This window comes from Anopheles darlingi, chromosome 2 (genome assembly GCF_943734745.1).
Source record: "Anopheles darlingi chromosome 2, idAnoDarlMG_H_01, whole genome shotgun sequence".
Taxonomy (NCBI): domain Eukaryota; kingdom Metazoa; phylum Arthropoda; class Insecta; order Diptera; family Culicidae; genus Anopheles; species Anopheles darlingi.
Genome location: NC_064874.1, coordinates 86,954,200 through 86,977,381, shown reverse-complemented (window position 1 = coordinate 86,977,381; position 23,182 = coordinate 86,954,200). Strand labels below are relative to the sequence as shown.

At 50.7% G+C, this 23,182-nt stretch overlaps 1 protein-coding gene and 1 non-coding gene across 7 annotated transcripts in view; one reads left to right on the top strand and one right to left on the bottom strand.

Moving 5' to 3' along the window:
* The window catches only part of LOC125952826 (1-phosphatidylinositol 4,5-bisphosphate phosphodiesterase classes I and II), a 69,302-nt gene that overhangs the window by 8,633 nt on the left and 37,487 nt on the right, over positions 1 to 23,182 (top strand). For all 6 annotated transcript variants that reach the window (XM_049682556.1, XM_049682554.1, XM_049682555.1 and 3 more), the window contains exon 2: positions 1,311 to 1,999. In XM_049682556.1, the coding sequence (XP_049538513.1) occupies positions 1,703 to 1,999 (297 nt within the window). In that variant the 5' untranslated portion in view covers positions 1,311 to 1,702. The remainder of the gene's footprint in view (positions 1 to 1,310; positions 2,000 to 23,182) is intronic.
* On the bottom strand, positions 9,949 to 10,163 carry LOC125952976 (small nucleolar RNA U3). The gene has a single exon (XR_007468896.1). It is a non-coding gene; the product is annotated as a small nucleolar RNA U3 (small nucleolar RNA).

Below are 23,182 nucleotides of genomic sequence, written 5' to 3'. Positions count from 1 at the left end.
TCTGATCGGACTTCTATCGTTCTCTCCAGCATTCAATAGTGAAATTCTACGGAAAACCCGGCGATTTCATTAGAAGAAATTTGGTCCTTCGCTAGCCAGGGGTCGCCGGGATTAATGATCGAAAAAAAGAAAATCCGAACCGGAAGGCAACGATGGATAATGAGAAACTTTTCGCATTTCGTTCGCGATCAAATGAGACCCTTGAGTGGTTTGAAGTTGGATTAAAATTGGGTAAACATTGGGGTCAACTATTGATGGCGTTGACGAGATCTTTCTCTCTCCTCTGGCACACCACACAACACACACACACGCGCAGACACAGGTTGTCACGAGCTCGTAGGAGTTGATGGGTCCATCTTAAAATTCATTTGCTGTCAGTTCGCTAGTTCTCGCCTCGAATTGGCGTCCGGATGGGGTCCAGCTGCGAAGGAGAAGGAACGCAACCGCCGGGAGGAGGGTGAAGAAGAAATAAATCCGCAAAACATTTATTCGCTGAAAATCAAATCATCCCATCCGTCTGCACGACTGACGCGCCCATTCATCATCAATCACTTAGCGGCTACCGCTTGCTGCTGCTGCTGCTCGTTGTTGGCGCATCAGCGGGGTTCGCCCACTTGCCCGGTTTACTGGTCGTTCCGTTTTGTCCATCGAGCAAAGCGAAGCAGCAGTAGCAGCAGCAACAAGAAGCCGGTCAACACCACCGGCACCAGCAATGGCAGCAGAAAACGAGATGTCGAAGACGAAACGAGTTCCGGAGACGTTGGAATTCTTCTCGCTGCTCGCTGACGGTTGCTGTCGATGGTGCTGCGTGCCTTTGCGGCCACCACCGATTCGACGCTCCGGGAGCTGGAGAGAGGGAGCTTTGTCCACACTTTGGACGACTAAACGATTTCTCACTTACCACCGGCTACTTCTTCTCCGTTTGGTGTTCGTTGGTGCTCGCTGTTGGTGTGCGGCCTTACATGCGGGATACATAATTTGTTCAGCCAACCAGTCCACCATCAATCATCTCGTGGATCTCCTCTTCTCGGGGCGCCCAGCGAGGATACGGATTTTCCGGTTTATCCTTCTGCTGATGTTGCTGGGAAATCATTTAAAAACTGCATTCGCATGGAAAAACGGATGATTCATGGAGTGATGTGCGCCTTAAATGCAATCGAAGCGGTTCGATTATGCGGCCCGTTTGCATAACGTCCCATGAGGGGAAGGGGGCGCTTATGCCAGGAAATGGACGGTGGTTGAATATAAAATGGCGACACGATTTAACACTCGCATCTTTTTTTTCCCAATTTTATCCCCGTTTTTTTCAGCGCAATACAAGTGTGCGTGTGCTCTAGAGAGAAGAAGAGAGAAGGAGAGCGTGAAGTGAGTGAGTGAATGTTGGGCTGCCCTGCTGCGGTTTGGTGGAGTGCAGTGATTAATTGAAAATGGTATCTCCAATTGGGTGTAAATATTAATTAATACGCAACAATGGCGCCAGTTGCCGGTTACCGATCAGCGTAAGCGTGCGCGCGCGCGCGAGTGTGTGTGTGAAGTGCGTCAAGTGCGTGAAATATCCTTGCCGTCGGTGTATCCAAAACCCTAGGTCAGTGTGTGTGCGTGTGTGTGTGAGTGAAATTACCAAACCAGGCCCGACGCCGACGACGCCTCGAAGCCGAAGGAATCCTTAGCATTGTCTACCGCCCCCCTCCCTCTCCGCAAGATGGCTTCCCTGTTGACAGCCACGTGCACGTCACCGGAGGGCACCAGGCAGCAATCGGTATCACCGCAGTCCTGCTCACCACGCAATGCCGCCGCCTCCGCCGCTTCATCCGCCAATTCCGCCCAAAATGCGGCCGGCCAGACACCGCAGACGACGACGAACGCCGCAGCCGCCGCCACCGCCGCTGCTAATGCCGCCAACGCACTGGCGGTGAACAATCCGACGGCCGTCAAGCTGGGCGTCATGGATGTACCGAAGGCGCTGCAGGATGGCGAAAAGTTCATCAAGTGGGACGAGGTAAGTGCCACACCAACCGACCGGTTGTATGCTATATGCAATTAGTATTGTTTGTGATCATTCGACTCCAGACTCTCGATCTCTCTCTCTCGCTCTCTCTTGCTCTCTCTTGGTTCAATGCGTCCGTGATGTTGATACGAGTTGACAAGCGTCGCATTCGCATCGCGTGATAGACAATAGAGAACCTGGAAACCGTTTGACGTATGTGGGCCACTCCATCTCATTGTGTCCTTGGTATGTTGCTGCCGGGAAATACCCGGCAGCCTTAGCCATCTCCGGCAGCTCGCGCCATTGCCAATTATCCGACTGCGTGCTGGAAGCTCTTCCACGCCCCGCCTTTCTACCTAACCCGGACCAACCCGACGAGGCGCGCGCGATGTTTATGGATCGCATAAATGGAGCGATTCTAATAGCGGATCCCTTTTGCCAAGCCGTACCCCGGGTTCGGAGTGGTAAAAATCCCGGGCTGCCGTAAACCCGTTTGAAGAATTTATTGAGCTTTTCCACATGAGTAAAGTCAAATGGACGAAATGGGGATCCGCTGAGCAAGCGAGAAGGGGTTTCCACTCGATGTTTTCCACCATTCCAAAGAGAGAAAAAGAGAGTTGCGTTGTGGTGCGTTATGTCGAGTGGCGGCCCGTCTCGGATATGAAGCCGCACGCCGGTCGAAACAGAAATGAAAGAATATGGTCCCTGATTATGGCCAGTTTTGATTGGTGCGGGGGGCAAAGGAAGAGAGGAGCGAAAGGGACCGCAAGGATGGACGTGTAAAATGATGATTTTCGTTTCCGGCCCCATCCGGCCGAGGACCGTATGTATGCGTGTGTGTGGGTGCACACCATGCTTTATCCCTCCATTATGGGTTATCGATTTTCGCTCGCTACTGTCTGGGGCAGGGACGACCACACCGTGCTTGCTGCCCGGGCCTCACAACCATGGGATCGCTTGCACACACATAGACGTACAACAACAAGCAACAGTTTTCCTTCGCCCCTGTTCGGTACCACGTCGACGGAGGAGATTGGAGCTTTTTTCAATTACCGTCCGCATCCGCACAGTGGGCCATATCCTTTTGCTTCATCATTTGGCCGTTCATTTGGTCTGCATCATCTCGGTATCGTGCTTTCGGTTCTAATGAGCCCCCGCCCATCCGGAAACGAGACCGTACATGCTGCTGTTGCTGCTGCTGCTGCTACTACTACTATGCTACACCACGACTACTGAGGTGGTCGATGCCGTTGGGTTTTTAATCAACATTTCTACAACCATTCCATCGACGATTAGCTGCTGCTGGTGCCGGGGCTGATGCTGCTAGTGTTGTACTCCGATTTGGTTTTGCTCGGTGTGTGTGTGTGTGTGTGTGTGGTTCATCAAACATTCGTTCCGTGCCGTTGGTCGATTTTCATAATTACTTTCCGGGCGTAGCAGAGAGCAGAATGAGAACGAGAAGGGCGCCTCCATCGTCCGGTACCACCATCTTGATGAGCTCTGCGGAGACGGGAATCCTCGCATCCTGGATTCGCACAGCACAATGCGGCGAGAATTAATATTTCGCCGTTCGCCGGCCCGTGGCTCTAATGCTTCGCGCTTCGGCTCGCAACCGCAAGCTAAACCATCCATATAAAAAGCCGCATAAACACGTGGCCCGGTCGGGGTGGGGGGGATCGTGTTCGAACTCACCAGAACTCCTGATCGAACCCGCACGAAACCGCAGCTGCCACCATCCTGCCCGGTGCCGCCAGCGCGAAAGTATCGCGTAACTGGTGGTACTGAGCGAACGAAACGAATGGCTTGGTGCGATTTGCGTATTTACGCGGTGCGCACACGGCGATGCGCGCGCTATCGGATTACCGCAAAAGAGAAGAGAATTTTCCACCCGATTGGGGCGGAGGGGGGGTTTCGAACCGATTCGATGCGGGCGAATGAATGCGCAGCAGCAGCAGCCACCGAGGGGGTGTTGTGGTTTTGCATCTCACGTGTGCCGATAGGGCTTCGCTACTCTGCGCTCTTCGATGGATGCGCCACACCATCAACATCAACGCGTACGGATAGTAGCGGGTGTTGTTTACACAATTTCAATTCCTGGATCCCGCCGGTACCGCTCGGATTACGCGCTAGTTATTAATCTCTTTCGGAACGCTCGCTGCCAGAACGACTTCTGAACTGAGGGATTCCGATGATGCAGTAACTAAATTGGGGTTTGCTGTTGATCCGCTTAAATTAGCACGTTTAGAAGCGTCGAGCGAGCTAACAAGGTGCTGGTACTATATTTATTTGAATACAAATTAGCGGCGAAAGGTAGAAGCACCAAAAACCACTGCTGCACTGCAGTACCGTTGAATGTGGAATGAATCCTTGCATTGCTTGATGAATGTAGATAAACTGCAGCATTCAAATGACTTCAGTCGAAGCGAATATTATTATCTGATATTTAACTTACGTCGAGAAGGACGAAGCTGAGACTGTATACAACGTATATACTACCGGTGCTCACATACGCCTCTGAGACTTGGACACTGTCCGGAACGGACGAAGCCCTCTTATCCGCGTTCGAGAGGAGAGTTCTCAGAAGGATATTTGGCCCCGTGTGTGAGGAGGGACGATGGAGAAGCCGATACAAGGCGGAGTTATACGCGTTGTATGACGATCTCAGTGTCGTGCAGCCCATGAGACTCGCCCGGCTTCGGTGGGCTTGGCATGTCATGAGAATGGCAGACGACGACCCAGCCCGTAAAGTCTTCTCAGGACTTCCTAATGGACAGAGAGGGCGTGATAGGCTCGAATCGAGATGGAGCGACGGTATCGACATTGATGCCAAAATAGCTGGACTACCGACTTGGAAGACGACGGCGCTAGATCGCGAGCGGTGGAGGAATCTTCTGTGGCAGACCAAGACCGCTCGTCGGTGGTAGCGCCGGATAAGTAAGTAGTATTTAACTTACGTAATTTATCCCCATTAGATTTACCAGGTAGTCTCCTTACAAAGTACAGTTGCATCTAAGAATATTGTGATAAAAGAAGAGGTTGTTCTGCGGACTTGATCCTTAATTCCTACAGCACAGAACAGAAACGCTTTTTTGATCTAATAGAATTAACTTTCATGGGAAATTAACCGAATACAATCATCTGTATTAGATAGCTTTCGATCACCATTCAAAAATTATCTATTTTTTAATGCATTCTTCATCATAGGGAGGCAGTACTACCTTTATTTAATCAAAATAATCATTAGATTAAAGATCCTTTCTTATGTATTTTTAAATAAAGTAATGCTTCTTATGCCCTATCTGATGGACATGCATTTGCACAAATGCAAAGCTCGTAAAGCTTAATAGACAGCACAAAGCCGGCCTTCTGGGAATAAGTTTGCTTTTGACATTCCAACGCAATCTAAAGTCATCCATAGATGTTTCTGTGATTAACTGTTCGTCTACGTCCACGAACCTGCCCTGGGACGTCGTCAACTGGTGCAGCATAGTAGGTTACTTAGACGATTACCATTGAAATCGTTTGCTCCGGACACTACTCGGATTCAAAACGAAGTAATCGTTCTAGATGACCAAAGGGAATACACCCAGAAGCCGGTCTTTTGCTGATGAAAATGTCATCAATACGGTAGTACAATCTGTGTGCAAAAAAAAGGGCCATGGGCGAATGCGATGGCAGCTGAACGAACGGTGTTTGAAATTAGAATTTCATCCAGCTTTAAATCCACACACACACACACACACACACACAACCACCACCAACACACCTGCCTGAATGGCCGGTGTGCTTCTCGATCGAGTGCGAGTGCCATTGCCAGCGTGCAGTCATTGAGTTCATTTTTATCCTTCTCCCTCTCCTCTCACAGCAGTGATGGGCTATAAATACGACGCGCCCACATACACACACACACAGTGCATACATTGTTCGGTCTTATGCACCGAGGTGAAACATGATTACACCATACACGAACGGGGTGAAGAAGGCGACTTACAATTTCATTTTCCTATAAATCTGCTCCAACTTCTACCAACCGACACAGCGAGTCGTCCCTCTGTAAGGACTCGCCCAACTATGCACATACACACGTACGCTAACATGACGGCCAGACACAGGTCTTCAGTGCCAGGGACTCGCTCGTCCTTGCATTCCGTTTTCACCGGGCAGCAGGGATTCCGGGACGTGCAGCGCGGGGACCAGAAGTGCTTGATCCGGGCTGGCTGGCTGGCTGGCTGGGCCGTAATTCCAGTGCCATTGTAATCTGGCCACCACACCCTACCAGCGCGCACACACACACACACACACACACACATAAGGGATGCCGGCATCCCTTCGCAAGCGACCACCGGTGCTTATGCGAGAGAAGGAGGATTACTCGTGTCCTTAAGCTGCTGCAACTGAAACCATTTCCGTGTAAAGCAGCAGCAGCAGGAGCAGGAGCAGCAGCTCGAAGGTCCTCGGAAGTTCTATCCGAGAGGCAAGCTCGCCAGCGAGAGGCTAAGGTTGAGGCAGAAACAAGCGCTCCACTTCAAACGAGCGGCACAAAATATGCTCTTGAACTAGATTTCCTGCCACACGTACACACACACACACACACACACGAGCGAGCGCGTGCACCCGCATAGTGCTACTTGGCCATTGTGTCAAAGGGGGTTGCGCAAACGGGGTGCAGGAGGCTCTCTGCCACTTGAGATCATCCCTTCTGCGTCGCGCCGCCATTTGTGTCTCATTTGCTTAAGTCAAGCCAGAAAGGACCACCCTCTGTGTCTTTCTGTCTTTCTCTCTCTCTCTCTCTCTTCTCTCCCTCTATCGCTCTCTCTATCGCTCTCTCTATCTCACTCTTTTCATCCTGCGCGCTCTCTCTCTGTTTTCTCAGTGTTTACATATCCTTGTTGATACAACAAATCCCCAAGCGCCAAGCGCCAAGCATTCTTCTCCCCCTTTTTTTTTTGTCCATTCCAACATCCCTCTGTCACCATCATCGGGTGCTTCATCGTCGCCCCGTCGCCGTCGTCAGGGAGGTGGTTATGTGTTGTACAAGCCGCCATCTACCCACGCCCAGCATGGGAGCGAATGGGTCTTGATGATGATAAAGTTGTGTCGGAGGAGAGTAAAATGGCGTCGATGGAGTGCCCCATCGAAATGGGGCGAGCGTGAGAGCAGGGAGGGAGGAAGTAGGCAGGATCCACACCAGTGAATCTGTCTCCCTTCATTTGCCTCATAGTCGATGCCGTTGGATGATTTTTTCTCCCCGCGACGAATGCTCGACGCAGGCAGCAGCCTCACGCCTGGAGTGGGAGGTGATATTTTTTTTTGTTTTGCTTACCTACCATTCACACACAAACCCACACAAACACATATGTACAGCTTGTGTTGCCGGGCTGACACGGGCCACTCCTGGAGAGAGAGAAAGGGCCTGTCTCGTTTGACGTCGTTATCTTGTCTGTCCGGACGCGCAAATGCAACCGGCGCGACTTCGTCCTTCATGATGCTTCGGTTCCCTCGTAACGGTAAACAGGAATGGGATTCAGCTCTGGGAAAACCGGGAAAACCCAACAAAACATGCTGGAACCCGCGTGTGGCCGTTGAAACCACACACACACACATGGGATGCTTTGCTTGCTGCAGGCTAATGAAAGCATCGAGCGCGAAAGAGATCCGAAACTTTCCAGCCGCGTTTCGTAGCGGGAAAAAACCACCTTTCAAAGGGAGGAGTTGCACTCCAGGTAGAGAAGGAAAGGAAGAAGGGATTCGAGGCGAGATCAAAGAGGCGCCAAAGGCAACCCCAAACTGGCGGTGGTGGCGCCAACACAAACAGTAAACTACATTAAGCGTTAGTTGATGTTAATTAACGAAAGAGGGCACTAGGCATAGAAATGGTTCTCATTTAGCTCACCAAACCCCCCCTGGGTTGTCACATTGTTGTTGACCTGCTGCTGCTGCTGTTGCTGTTGCTGTTGCTATTAAAACATTCCACCCCCTAAAACGGTGGTAATGGAAAACCATTTAGCTTTCGTCCCCGGTAGGGGACGTCGTTCTCGTCGTTGTCGTCGTCGTGGTCGTGTTTAGGTCAAGCAGCGATTTGTTAATGCCGGCCGGTGCCGTTAACACTCTCGCTTGGAACACAGGTGTTCGGTTTTGTTGATGACACGATGACACGATTAGGGGTGGGGGTTAGTCGCCGCGATTCGTTCGTTCGTTCGTTCGTTCGTTCGCTGGTGCAACCCCTCGAACTGTTGGGTCACTATTAATCACCCTGCCCCCCATCAAAATCGGCTGTCGAGGGTTGTGTTGGCTTACCAATTGGGCAATCATCGACCACAGGGAGACTCCGAGCTTCGACAATACGCTTCGAGGCTGCCGCGAAGCTACGTTCAAAACATTGAGTGACGTTCGATCGATTTCCGGTCAATACGCTGGACACTAAAGCAGACCGGACGACAGGAGCAGCGAAGAGCAGCGCATAATAGGCTGGTCTCCATTGGGGGTAGACTCAATGCTTGTGTGTCTGTGTGCGTAATTCTCGTGACATTTGACAGTTTGATGCGTAATCTGTGCGGTTTTTCCACGGATTATCCGTCAGTCGGTGGTGGTGGTGGTGTTTATCGTGTTTTGTATCTGGTGTGATCCGTGGTGTTGGTTCAGAAAGGAAGTAATTAAAGCCTGGAACCTGGGATCCACCAGCGATTTCATGTTGTTCCCTTTTTAAAGCTGTAGCACGCAAAACGCATCTCACGTTAATCTAATAATGCCATAAACTTAAACGATTTTATGAACGCACAAAAATTGACCTTTCACTCGCTGATAGCTGTCACTAGGGGCTGCTGCCTCTCCAATGGTTCTGTCCAACCGGCGCCCTATTTCCGTTCTAGCATTCCAGGGAATTGATATTATTATTTAGAAAACGGTTTTATGGGCCAGCAACCGGGCCACGGTGCTTCGGTGGACATAATCTCCCTTCCTCTGCTGCTGTTGCTATAGTTCTCAACATTTTCATCCTACCGCGACCGACCTACCGCACTCCTTCTTTCGTGAGCGTTCGCGTGTGGTTGGGCCAACACTCCCTTGGCATTCATTTCGTTAGGACGATTTATATGAGACATGCCTGTGGCTCACCGAACTATTCTCGGAAGGAACATTTCTTCGCCATCGTCAGCAGACGGTTTCCGGGGCTTCACCTTTTTCACCATCCACCTTCCCTTCCTCGAACCCCTGCTACCATCAACGTACCTTGAAGCAATTGCCAAGGTATCCGACGTTGTTTGACTAAACACACACACACACAGCATGAGCGGCTGTGGTGGTGATGATGATGATGATGATGAGCATCATCACATCTTTTTCTCTTTTCTTGAAAAGTACTCCCCGGGCAGTGGTGATCCTTCGTTCGTGGTCCACGAGACTGCGCTGGGCAGACTTGTACCCGGCGCTGCCGAAGCTGTGTGTGTGTGTGTGTATCGGTTGGCGGAAAGGGGAAATAAATAAATAAGAAAACCGCAATAAAAGAGTTTCAATACCACCGAGCGCAGCCGCCCGTGCGCCACGTGCCCCACGTGGGCAAGCAGCAGAAGGGACGAAAACTGAGACGTACCAGGAACAACACCATTAACCACCGACAGCAGCAGCACCACCAGCATCAGCAAACCAGCGCCTGAATTATATGATTCATACCACCCAGATGTAAGCGATGCTGGGCTTCAGTGTTCATCGGAGTGTGCGCGCGTGTGTGTGTGTGCACGGCGTTTTGAGTAGAAAGGTCTCAAGGCCTTCAAGGTGCGCCTCTTGTTACGGTTGAGCGGTAAGAACCGTAGTGTCGGGGTTATTCGAATGTTACCAATCCGGGGACGGTGTTTCGGATGGATAGCTCCCAAGAGTTCTTGAGTAACACACGGTTCCGGAGCAGCGATCTGCAAGGAGTAGCTTGTGTGTATGTGGAGATGAGGCTAGAGAAGGTTTTTGAAAAGACCACTCGGAATGTGTCCATCCTTTGCAATCGGAAACGATCCTTAAAGGCAGCAAACGGTGCGTTGTTTGAGACAAAAGCGAAATCATTGCTTGTTTGACGCTGGAGGATGAACACTGCAACTCGTCATCGTGGATGATGCAATTCGTCTGTTTCTCTTTGTAAACGTAGAGTTGAACATTGGCCTACAGAAATGATCCTTTGAAGCACAGTCTTAATCTCGCCAAAGAACCCCTTAATCTTACTGCTCTCAACAGTCGACACACTGCGCTTGCGATGCTCGTGCTGTAGCGCTGTACACGTGGCTCAAGAACGATTGCTTCTAAGCTGCATTAGCGAGAGGCGGGAAAACGATAAGCTTCGATTGCGTGCTTAGTACTCACCTCGGTGCCAGGTCTCTTGGCCAGGGCTAGGGGATTGTTAAAAATGTGTAAATTTAATCAATTTTCTTTCCTCGACACGGTCGCTTTGCTACAAATGACCGTGAATTGGATCTGCCTTAACGAACATTTGGTCACGAAGTGATCGAAAACAAACATTCTAGCAGGCTCGTGGTCCTGCCCATGCTGCTCTCCCATTCTCTTGCTCGGCTTTTTCTCAACTCGTAAGCCCGGATCCATTGCAGGACACAAACGTTTGTTTAGCTTTCTTTTAAGTAGGAACAAAGATCGTCTGATTTGCTTCGAGGACATGGCCCATCATCTGTCTCTTGGAAAACAGAATTGAGACTCATATGAGCGATTTCTATCTCTTGCATTTATATGCTTGTTTTGATTTAGTAATGCGAAAATCGTTTCAAGCATTCCGAAACACTTTCCTGCTCAATAAACGTTCACTTCCACAAAAGAGCCTCGAGGCTCTCTTCTGACATGCCCAAAAAAAAGGGGGATCTTCTTACATGCCAGAATGGACATCAGGCCCCATTTCTGCTGGTCCCATGGACATGCTCCGTAACCGCGTCGTCCGCGCTCTGCTTTCTTTTTGGCCGGAATGTATTTTACGAGGAGATTCATAAAAGTTGCTATAAACCAGGAAATGATGCGGTGCTCTTACGCTACTCGCATATCGCTATCGCTGATCGGTGGCAGGGGTAAACCCGTGTCTGGACCGGCAAGGGAGAGGGGCTGGACGAATGTCGGTGATCCTTTCCCTTGAGCAGTGCTTGTGAGCGATTTTCCACTTCGGTGTGTCCTCACAAGGATCGCTGTCGAGCAGATATGTAAATAGCATGTAGCGGGGCCAGCATTAGAAGTAGCAGTCGGAAGCTGCGTCCTCGCTCGCTATCTCCTTGAAATGCGTTCGTTGGAAGGGGGGAGAGAGGGGAGTGACCACAACACAGAGAGAGAGAGGACAAGCAGCAATAGGACGGCGTGTCCTTTGACCCTCCGGGCGTAGAAGAAGCGATCCAGCGGCGAACTGGTGAAGCGTGCATACGACCGGCCTCATCTGGAAACGCAACTGGAACGTGACCGAATGGCGGCGGATGAGCTTGGTCGATGACCGGGCGGCCGTGTGCCCTTTTTTCCGCCGGTAAAAGGGCACCGTGGATGAGGCGAGAGAGGGGGTTTCTCTGATTTTTTCCTTCATTCCTGCTTTGCTTTTACTCATTTCTTTCTGCTCGTTGGATAATGCAGTAAGTAGTGCGTTTGGTAGAACGGTGGAATGTTTTTCTTTAAACAATGTTATGATCGAGACATCTTCATGCTGCTCGCAATGTTCCTCCGAGATCCAAAGTTATTAATTCACAATCGCAAAAAGCCCTTCACCGGAACTTATCATTTGCGGCTTTGTGGACTTCTGTTGGTATCTCCTCTATCCCGGGGGACTAATAACTTTTCATCAACCCGAAGGGCCCAACAGGCCACGATGATGATTGCGCAATATCACGCAACACCGCCAATCGCCATCGATGAACAAAAAAAGGGTAGAGAAGAGACCAGGTGGTGGTACCAGCGGTGCGGTACCAGCGACAAGATTACACGCATACCAAAGCCCATTGTGTGTGTATTTGGGGGTGTAAGCATGATTTATGGAGCGTACATGCGTCTCGAGTCGCCGTCCTCGTGCCAACAGCCAAATTAGATATTTCGACAACTCGCGGCCCCATCTCGCGGCGTGGCGGGCGGGGGCGCGTGCGTATGGTCGGCTATCGGCTTCGAGATATCGGCCTTCTATTTTCCTCCGATTCGATTCAATTCACGGCTTGACGCGCCCGGGGAAGGGGAGGAAAAAACCATGCAAATCCATTTTCCATCTTCCTCGCTTCGCACAACGCGTCGCGACGCGCGAACCATGTGCTGAATTGATTTATGGCGTTAGTTTATTTCATCCCCTTCCTCGCGTGCCCCTTTACCATGCGCAGCATGCTACCCTCCCACTGCGGGTCTCACGGATGGTGATGGCTTCCTTCGTTTTTAATGTCCAAGCTGTTTGCACGCTTCTCGTACACAGTCACGCTCACACACACACACAGTGGCGAAAATTCGCAGAAACTTCTTCCAATTCCCATGACATTGAATTTGAGTTGAGCGGATTCGTTGGAACGGATAGATGGAAGGATGTCCTTTATGCTGCGAGTAGACAGTGAAGGAAGGAATAATAAAAGAAACCTCGTCCGCCTCTCGGTGCCAGCCACGCCAGCGGTGTACCGGTCTTACCGGTACGTTTCACTCAATCCGTGAAATCAGTCCACATGGATCCTTCTCCTTCTCCTTCTTCTCGTTTCGTGTTGCGGAAAGTTACGCGCGGAATATTTTCCTTCTTTTACGACAAAACTTCGTAATTGCTGTTGCCTCCACACTCTGCGTTGTCGTAGTCGTAGCCGTCTTCTCGATGATCGTCATCGTGAGCGATGGAGGATCCGGGAAGAAGCGGCAACGACGGCAACGGCACCGCTACCGTCTACTCGTCAACAAGTAGTTGTTTTGCCATTAGTATTTCCAGCGAAGCGTTTAAAGGATGGAAAACTTGTACTCAGCTGGCTGCCATTCTTTCAGCCCAACGCGCGCCTGGAGTCCCCGGGACTAGAGCCACGGCCAAACACCTTGCTTTGCCTCGGCTTTGATTGGTGGCTTGGAGTGCCGTGAACGATTGCTTAATTAATTCCCTCTTGCTGCTGCTGCTCCGTTGCGACCACCACCACCACCGGTGTACAGGTTTCGCCCTTTTTTTAAATGCCGGCGTTTTCAAAAGAAAATTAAGACCACTGCACGCCCTTGCCAGTGCTGGAAGAGAGAGAGAGAGAGAGGGGAGGGAGAGAGGAAGAGTGGTTGTGTGTGCGGTGAGCCACACGGTGTCACCAGCATCTAGCATAAAACCGCAAACATCTCGCTGTTTTATGCTGATGCGGCTAACTGCCAACTGAGAATAAACTCTCTCTCCCTCTTTCTTTCTCCCTCACTCCCTTCCTCTCTCTCTCTCTCTGTGCATGGTTTTGCGCGTACGCTGGGTGGAAACCGAAATAAATTATTTATTAATAAAATCCAAACACCTGTTACGGTTTGAGGTTCGCGCGAGAGAACCACGAGAGAAATGTCGCAAGCAACCGTGTACCGTGTACCAGTTGATGACGCTTGCTTGCACCCTCATCCCCATCCTCCTGCTTCATCCCCCAGCGCCTCGTCAAAAACAAGCAACCACGGCGACCATGTTCCGGAGCAATGGGAGAAGGGAAGAAACATAAAATTAGACTGATGAGCTCCGGGGGAGGAGGGGCGGGGGTTGTACAACCGGAACATCGACATCGACGGGGCGGGATGGTTGTCCGTGTGGTAAACTTTTCAAACATGCCCGTTGGGCATAATCAAGCTTGGGGAATTGGCCAAAGCCGGGCTCCGGTTTGGTCCCTGGTCGCAATCACGCGGTCGCGATACCGGGGACGCTAGCTCTCTCGCTCATGAGCATATGGACACCGGGGGCGAGCATATCGAAGCATGGGGAGTGCGGTATGTTTTAAGGGTTTTATGGTGCAACCGTTTATAGTGGAGCGGGCACCAACAGGGGACAACAGTAAATTGATACGAAAAAAGGGAGAGGGTCCCTGAAGGATCCTTGAAAGATGCTTCAAAAGATGTTTTTATGTTGTGGAAGCAGCGAACGTCCAAACAGAGCTACAGTTGCTCTCAATCATGTTCTATTTTATTCCAATCCTGTTCATCGGCTGCCTTCTAATCCTGTTGAATGTATCAAACAGAGACGAACCGCCAACAAACCGAAAATGGGAACTGACAACTAGTAGCGACGGCGTAAGATTGCCAATTGGAGATGCCATAAGGAATCAATTCGATTTCGATAAAACCTCAATCCATCGGAAGACAGCCATCTCGACGGGCGATGCTTCTCCGATTTCAATTCTCGCGCCACGCCACGCCACGCCACACACATTCCGAGACATTCGCGTTCCGAGAACGGTTCGACATGCCAAATCATTGATCATCTCGCACCCCGCCCCCCTTGTGCTTCTTCGACTTCCCTCGCCTAAAGCAACCATCCGTCTTTGATATATGACGGCGGACGGACGGCCGGCTGGCTGGCTGCTGTGTTGGTGGCCGCCGAACACAACCGCTTAACAGAGGCCAATGTTTTGAAAATTCTCGCTCTCACCCGCGCTGGCACCATCGCCGGCCACTTACACGGGACCATATTGCCGCCATCGTCGATCATTCATCGGCACGGCACGCCCCGGGACCCGGCCCCGTTCTATCCGATGCTCGCTTCGGAAACGGAGACGGAGGCTGCCAGCTGCTGGGGTTGTTGGGGTTTTTCGGTACCTGGAATGCGGTTTTGTGCGCGATCGGCAGCAATCCGAAGCCAGCCATTCGGCCAGCCGTGAGACGTGAGCATTGTTTAATGAACTGGTCAGCACGTGGATCTCGGTTTCGGTTTCGGTTTCGGTGTGGGGTGGCTGTTGCGTACTTCGATGGCCAATTATTTCTGGACCTGAGCGAATGTACCGAGAGCAATGAGAGCAATAAGTAAGCGAACCATTTGCCAAGTGGGGGAAGTTATGGTAGAAAGGACGAGACGAAGGACGAGGAGAAGGAGGAGGAGGAGGAGGATAAACAAATTTCATGTTTAATTTCATGATTACGGTCGCCGTAGCGCTACTGGACGAGGTGGTTACTCGAGAAGATGGACCTCGGCTCCGAGTATATCCGAGTTAAACTCGTTTCGTTCCTGCGGAAATGGGTCATTTCTTGACCAACTAACCGAACAGAGAAGAAGGTGGCGTAGTGGTTGGGGAGGGGGTGCATAAGCAAACGAGGAAATGCTACACAACCAGAGCAGACCATTGGGATGGTGATAGAAAGAGAGAGAGAGAGATGACGACGAGTGAGCATGGCGCAAGGCGAGCTTCTCTTGATAGCTCAGTTTATGGATAATTGAACCCGGGTTTGGTCTGTTTACTCGATCCCAGTCCACCATCCCTTGCCTGTTGCCTGCCCTACCTTACTCAGGCCATGCATTCTAATAAGTCGCAGACGTGATTGCGACCCTGAAGACTTGGAAGCAAGGTTACGTTTCGTTTACCAAATCGGCGGTCAAAAGCGGTTGTTTTGATTGGCGATATCAGATACGCAAACACTACTAACACTGCCCGGGGGTTTGGGTTTGGTTGCTATGCTGTTAAGATATGAAACGTTGAGCACATTCCTGCGTACGTCTATTCATGGCACAAGGCATGTAGAACAACACACCACGGAACGACACACGCATGCACGCACACAATGCATTCCATGGTTGTTACCAACCGAGGCCAGTGAGCGGTATTCTCTGTCTCACTCTCGCCGGAAATGGTTCTATTTTAGAAGATTCAGATTTGGGAGTTTATTCTGAAGGGAACAATAGGAATAACATATTCTTGGTGCCGGATGGATGCATATCTATCCTCGGTTTGCGGTGGTGGTCTTGGTTTGAACTGCACTTAAAATTCATTATTCAAAGCGCGCCACCGGCCATGATGCGGGGGGAACATTGTTCCGGTAGTTATGCGAAGCTATTTCGCGGCATGTTGGAGCATCGGCAACACGTTCCAGCTGCCGCTGCTGTATGCAGATTGCAGCCGGCTCGTCCGTATGATGGTGAGGGTGGTGGGTGGACGATTTATGAGGATTTGCATTGCTCGCTGGCCCGCCCGCTGGGCCAACGGAGTACGAACAACGGACGCCGATAAGATTCAGAGAACCGGCACCGACGAGCAGCTGCTTGCTTGTTCTGCTTCCGTTCGGCCAATCGTGACAGCTTAGCTGAGGCTGCGCTGTTCTTGTTGGGTGTCTCTTTAGGGAGCGAGGAAGATGCTCCGTTATCGGTGAATCGTGCTGTGCATAATCGTGACCAGCGGGGTGGGGAGCAATAACAAAGCGACCAAAACCGAAAGCGATGCATTCAGCAGCGCATTTATCGCTCATCGTCGAGCAACGGGGCGATGCTGTGCTGTGGCCGCTTCCGATTTAAAAGATTGTAACCATTCCTTGGCACCTCCCGGACCGCGATTCCCTGACAATCACCATCAAAATGCGGGTGTTACATACGTGTTTGCTCACCGTTTGTCATGGAGGCGCCTGGTAGCCGTTGAAAAGGAAAGTGTTGTGCAATGGCGGCGGTTGTCTCGTTTGTCACCTATCCCTGGACCTGGACCTGGAAGTGTGAGGTTAGCATTTCATTTAGCGCACCTACTACTCCATGCGGAAGCACTCATTCTCGGCCTGCCGGTTGACTGGCTGGCTAACACTGGCTACACACGATGCATAATTGATGGTTGAACGGAATTTAATTTTCACCTTACGATCCTTCCACGACACACACACACACACACACGCGCGCACGGCGTCACACCAACATCGAAAACGAGAAGGCGACGGAAACGCAAAAAAAAGGAGTCCTCCGCTAGCTTTCCATTTTAGCCGATCCTTCCGGACGGTGTGAAGGTGATAAAATGTTTTATTAATACGATTTTAATTACAGGCCAGGGCAGGCCAAGCTTCGGTTGGTTCGCTGGTACCCGACGCGACACGACACGACACGGCGCACGGGCTCGTGGGCGCTTGGCTTGGGAAGGAAGTCAACAGGAAAGTGCCATTAAGATTACATCAAATGACGAATTATTGATGTAAGAGCACGCGTAGGAGCCGAGAAGGCAGAAGAAGACGCGTAGGCGGCGGCGAGCATGATGTTGTTGTCGCTATTGTAGTGACGTTACGGCGAGACGCGCGCACGCTCGGATTAGGCGAGACGGTGCTCCGTGGCGTGCTCCGTGGCGTGCTCCGAGGCGCTGCCGCTTAGCGAGGCGTGAAAAATGATGACAACTTTGCCTAACTCCTCATTACACGCTGAACGGTTTGGAACAACACACACCACACCACGCTACGGAGACGGTTGATGGCCACCCCCGTTCCTCATGAACGAGACAAGCGTTCCGCTAAAAAGGGCCGCCACCACCGCTCGATCTCCGGTGGCGTCTTAAATGAGCTAATTAAATGTAATCATCGCTAGGCGCCGCTGCTGGTGCTGCTTCGTTGTTGTAACGGACGTGGAAGAGGTGACTACACGGGGGTGGTGTTTGCACGGATATGGTTTAGATGCTTTCGGGATCACATCCCTCATCTTCCTCATCGGAGACATGTTGAGACATGGCGTCTCAGCAGCAGTCTTCAGACCGTAACCTTCAATGATCGATCGTTCAGCGGATTTTGAAACAGCGATTGTAGAGAGCAAAGGCAAGAAGATGAAGAAAGAGGTGGTGGTGACCTTGGTTGGGGCAAGGTCGGATTGTATAAGAAAAAAAAAACCCCAAAGATCCGCGCATCAGGACCAGCAGGAGTAGGAGGGTGTTTATGAAGTTTCCAATTAATCTTTTGCCGCGTCTGACGTGCGTTCCATTTGTCTTTCGCGTAATTCCGGCGCCGCGCGGTATCGTGTTTCAGCTCATACCAGGTGCAGGTGTGTGTGTGTGCGTGTGTGTGTGTGTGTGTGTGCGCGTCTCTAGCGGATCGGTTCCGCTGCTCGTGTTTGGCATTACCTATTAGTGGCCGGCAGCGAGTGATTCCGGGAGGGGAACTAACATCTAACTTAACGCGCTTGGCGCCGCCGGAGCCAGATGCGCCGCGCGCTTCGAAGGAGGCCATTTTTCAGGGCAAATAATGGCAACCTCAGGCACACATACACGGTCTGCCCTGTGGTCTCCGTCTCGTGTCTGTTTATGTAAGCGATGCTGCGTACGCGATTATCAAATTAACTCTGCTACCGCTTTGATGTCCGCGGATACATGTCCGTAGTATTTACGTTCCTGGCTAGCCGCCACCGGGGTCACGGGTGTGGCGTGAGTGGGGCGCAGTAACCAGCCAGCGGGACTGCCGCTGGTGGTGCTGCTGCTGGTTCATTTACAAAATTTTCAAAATCACTTTTGCATTTCAAACGAAAACACCAAAAAACCAACCACGAAACCATGTCATGTTGTTGTTGCTGCTGCTGCGGAGGCTGCTGCTTTTCCAACACAAAGTGTCTTGTGGATCTCTCATCTCGGCTTCTGTGGACTTGTGATGGAAGATGAAGCTGTTACGTGAGAGCAACACCCAGAACATCACCCCGAAACGCGCCTTCGTGGTGGTTGAATTCTTGACTCAAAAGAAAATGCAACCGGCAGCCGAATGTCTGAGGCCTTTGCTCCGGTTTTGCCACAAGCGGCTGCTGTAGCTGAAGCAACACACAGCTTCTCTAATCACTGGGGCCGGTGACCGTACCAGACCTGGGGCATGTTACGGTCGACCGTATTTCGTCCGAATTTCGCTGCTCGCAACAACCAAAACACACACACGTGCGCGCGTTAGAGGGGATCTGGAGTACGGAGAGTTAGACATCGCGCGGGGGGGAATTTCCCAAAGTGGAGGTCTGAAATCTGTGGAAACGCGCACGAGGAGGAGGCCCATGATAGAAGACATATTTATGGTCCTCAAAAATGGCTGAATGGCGGCTGAACATTCCGGATTTTTTGGTGTTTTGCGGACGCGTCTAAAGCGAAACCAGATCTTCTGCTCCCGTCTTCGGTTGGGGTCAAGATGGTCAAGATTCCAATACTGGTTTTTTTTTCAAACCTTCTCCTTCCTGTCTTGGAATCGATTTTGAATTTAGCGAACAGAAGAAGCCAAATCCCGGCAGGCCTTCGCGTTGTTGTTGTGTTCTGTGTGGTGTTGAGCGACGATTCTTCGAGTCTGGTGAACCGTGAAAGGAACAAATGCAATAAATACGCCAAAAACATTTATGTTTGCGCAGCATTTGTAGCAAATCGTTGGAATTTCGCTACAAAAAAGGGAAGCGCCCATCGACTTCGCCGACCTCCGTCACCGGTGTGCGCTTGGAGCTCGCTTATCTCGTGACGCGTCCTGGGGTCAGGATAGAGAAGAAGTTTTCGTTCTTTGATCCCGCGGATATCGATATTGATATCGGTTGTGTCCGTGCAGGAGTAAGCTCTCGTCTGTGGCAAGAAAGAGAGAGAGAGAGGTATAGAGTGTGTGTGAGGGAGACAGCAAATTGGAATTTCACTTCTTCTGTTGGTTTAGCCACGTTGTAAGGAGAAGTTTTGTGGCTGTGGCAGGCCCAGTCTCGCAGGCAGTCTGGCTAGTCAGGCCTGACTTTGCCACCAGCAGCTTGTCGAGTCAATATTTGGCGAGAGTCCGGGCTTGATGGCTGCTAATTATTTCTGTTGATACCACCACCTTTGGCCAATGGTGGTGGCGGCACGTGTGTGTGTGTGTGATACAACCGTGTACAACATGCCACGCATTCGGTGGTCGATGACGACGACGATGATGATGCCGGCGGAGGCCGAGCGATCTCGGAGGGGATGTCCAAACGATTCGATCGTTTGTTTGAAATAGCTGTTGGCGAATGGCTTTGTTATGGACCGCATAAAACAGCTAACATACTACCATAAACGTGGACGTGGAATGGCCAGGACATGCTTGTTTGCTGTGCTGGCTGTGGCTCGTGTCCTGGAACTCCTTCAGTATGAGCCCGAAAGAACCGCTTTTCGGGGGAGTTGGATATCGTTTTATGAGAAAAAGAATTTCGCTCGGAAAAGGATACGCGGAAAGAATATGAAAGAATAGCGAGAAAACTACTAGCTAGCGTCCGTTTTCCTTAGTTCAAGGTCCATGTATCGAGGAAGCGGAGGTACGCGAATGTAGTAGTAGGATGGGAAAAATGGGTCTATAGGACCCTCTCAGAAATCCTTGCTCCTTGACGGCCCCCGAAGCCAATCTCCAATTAAAGGGATAATTAATTTGTTTCACCATTTGCCGGTGTGCGTTCGTGTTGGGCTGCTGTCTAGCGTGGCTGCTGTCGCTGACACGCTGACGTCGACGGCGACTGGCGACTCTCACTCACTCCCTCAAGAGTTCTCGAGAACCGATCGTAGAGGCCTAGAGGGGCGAAGATTCAATTAAGCGCTTTCGCTTGGATTTGACGCGAGGCCATTGCTTTGGTGTTCCGGGGGCCCATTGGAAGAGCCATCACCATCCACTGGCCTCTCCCTTACACACACACACATACATACTCGCACACTTAGTCTGCTGAAGGCTCCAACCCAACAGTTTTACATGTGGCGGTCCGAGGCACCGGGAGAGCCCTCAAGAGCCTCTCACTCGTCGGGTGTGTGTGTGTGTGAGTGTGTGTGTGTGTGAGTGTGTGTGTGTATGAGTGTGTGTGTGTCGTGGTGTGTGCTGATGACGGTGATGGCGTGAAGGCTGTTGCTGATCTCGTCGTCCGTCCGTGGAAGGTGAAATTTCATAAATATTAAATATCCTTCCGGGACAGCGAGCGAGGGACCCTGTTGTGGCAGGAGGGACACAGAGAGGAATGGTGGGTCGGCGGCCTACCCGTCACGTGCAGCGATCTCTTTTCACGCCCCAACAGCCGCCTGGGCACGGAATGGTGTGGAATGGGAGAGGGGAAAAATCGTTTATTGAAAGAGTAACCCAATCATGGTCAAGGTCCGCTCTGGCGCGCGTGTTGGTGCCCGATGAAGGAGGCTGCTGCTCGCGCTCCAGCTCCTGCTCCTTCCGCTGCTGCTGCTGCTGCTGCTGCTGCTGCTGCTGCTGCTACATTTCAAGGGTGAGCAGCCCTTCCGCACGTTCGCTCGGGAGTCCTAAAAATGTCATCATCATAACGCAACGGCTCGGCTCGTGCGTTTGTTTTAGCGTTTTTGTGTCCGGGTTTTTCCCTTACAAAAAGTTTCTTCCGGCTCCGGGAAAATATCATCGGACGCCATTCACTCACCGCCTCCTCCAGGACAAGTGCTCCTAAAACGGGCGGCATAAAAAATGTAAAACAAACACCTCGATACCGCGAAACGATCCGTGGTCCTCCTGTTGTTTCGTGACAAAGCTTTTTGTACCCGGGAGCTGACCATAAATTTCTGGCCACGAGCCTGGCCCCGGCGGAGTGGAACGCGATTCGCGCTAATTTCGGATGCATACTCTGGTGCTTGTTTTATTACAGCAATTGTTCCGCACGCTTCAGGTCCGTCTTCCTCTGTTCCAGTCGGTGGATGGATTCGTGGATTGAAAAGTGAAAAGCTGGTTTATGATTTTTGGAAATTCCTCCATAATTTAGGCATAATATTTCGGGGGAGCCCCAATCCGGCCATCGTGGCGCCAGTATTTGGTGGAAAGTTTCGTGGGGAAGTTTTGCTGTTGGCTCTGCCGTGACGTGTACCAGTGGTTGGATAATGAGGACAAATGATTTTAAAGTTTTGGACATGTAGCTTCTTACGGTAAAGTTACCTTTTTACATAGCATCAGTGACCGATAAAGGACCTAACTGTTTGGAACATGTATACTTTTGTCAAATACAACGCAAAATGCCCAAAACAGGGCCGCTTTTTGTGTGTTTAATGGAAGAGGTCATTTGATCGATATTATATTCTGAGTTAATTGTTAGTAAATGACAGTGTATACCCTAAATCAATCTTGTTCATTTTCTAAAATTGACAGAAAAATCGCGGATTGAAGTACAAGTCATCATCGACAGTGAGATTTGTTATCGTTTACCGACATAAAATGTGTCAAACATAATTAATCTAACAAATTAATTTGTGTTGGAAATGTTTTGTATTCGATACTATCAATTACAGACAACAAAGTCAACAGCACAAATCAATTGGCACGTGATGTTTAACAATAAAACTGACGTCAAACTGACGAATAAAACAACTAAATGAGGTCCAAAACTGCTGCTCGGGGGATTTTCTCTTTGTAAAGTATCCCTTTAAGTTGTCGATACACCCTTAGTCGACCAACTATTGTATCTGAAAAGAGTGCCTACCGTATGCTAACTTATCCAGCACTAACTTTTTTGGAAACATGTTTTGCGATGACCAACGAATGTCGCTATTAGGGAAGCCCAGTGAGAATCATGATGTGATGTTCCGTCAATCAAGCGGCAGTTGTCCCCTGCCGAATGCATGTGTCCATTTCTATCAATTAGTTTCGGGTTTCCCTCCCACCCTCCGAGAAACCCTTCAACCATCGATAGCGAAATCTTTGCCACGCCGGAGCGATAATTGATTCAATTAGCGTAGCCGCGCGCACATCACATTCATTCGATCCAATTCGCCATTCGCCACTCACAGATGATATATGTGGGCGTGTGTCCGTGTCCGTGTCCGTGTGTGTGGATGGTCGATCGCCACCCCCTCCCTTCACCCCTGGCTCTGAGCTGCTAGAGGATGGATGGATGTTTGTGATGGAATCAATTTCAGAGTGCAATAAGAAGGCGAAGAAGAAGTTCATCCATCAACATTTATCTCACACGTCCCCCCACCCCTTGGACTGCCCGGGGGTTTGAACTTCATCTTCGGGCATCTTTAAGAATGGCCTAGGTGGCCGGAGCCGGAGGGAACGTTGCTGTTTGTATCGTATCGTGAGAGGAAGGCAGAGACCTGATGGTGCGCTGATTGAAAAGCGTAACGATAGAATCAATCAATGGCGCTGCGATGATGGTGCTTGGGGGATGATAATGTATAATTCAGTGCAGCGGGGTACGCTCCGTGTGGTGTGTGGTGATACATTGTGGCAGTTGAAGGCGTGTGATGGAATTGCGACTTCGCTAATTGACGCGTTTCGCGTGGCCGCGCAGATTCATTTCCTTGCGCAGATGTGGACCAACACCACTTTTGACGGATAATTTGATCGACATTATGCTCTGACTCTGATTGATGTTTGAGCTCTTCTGTATCTCCA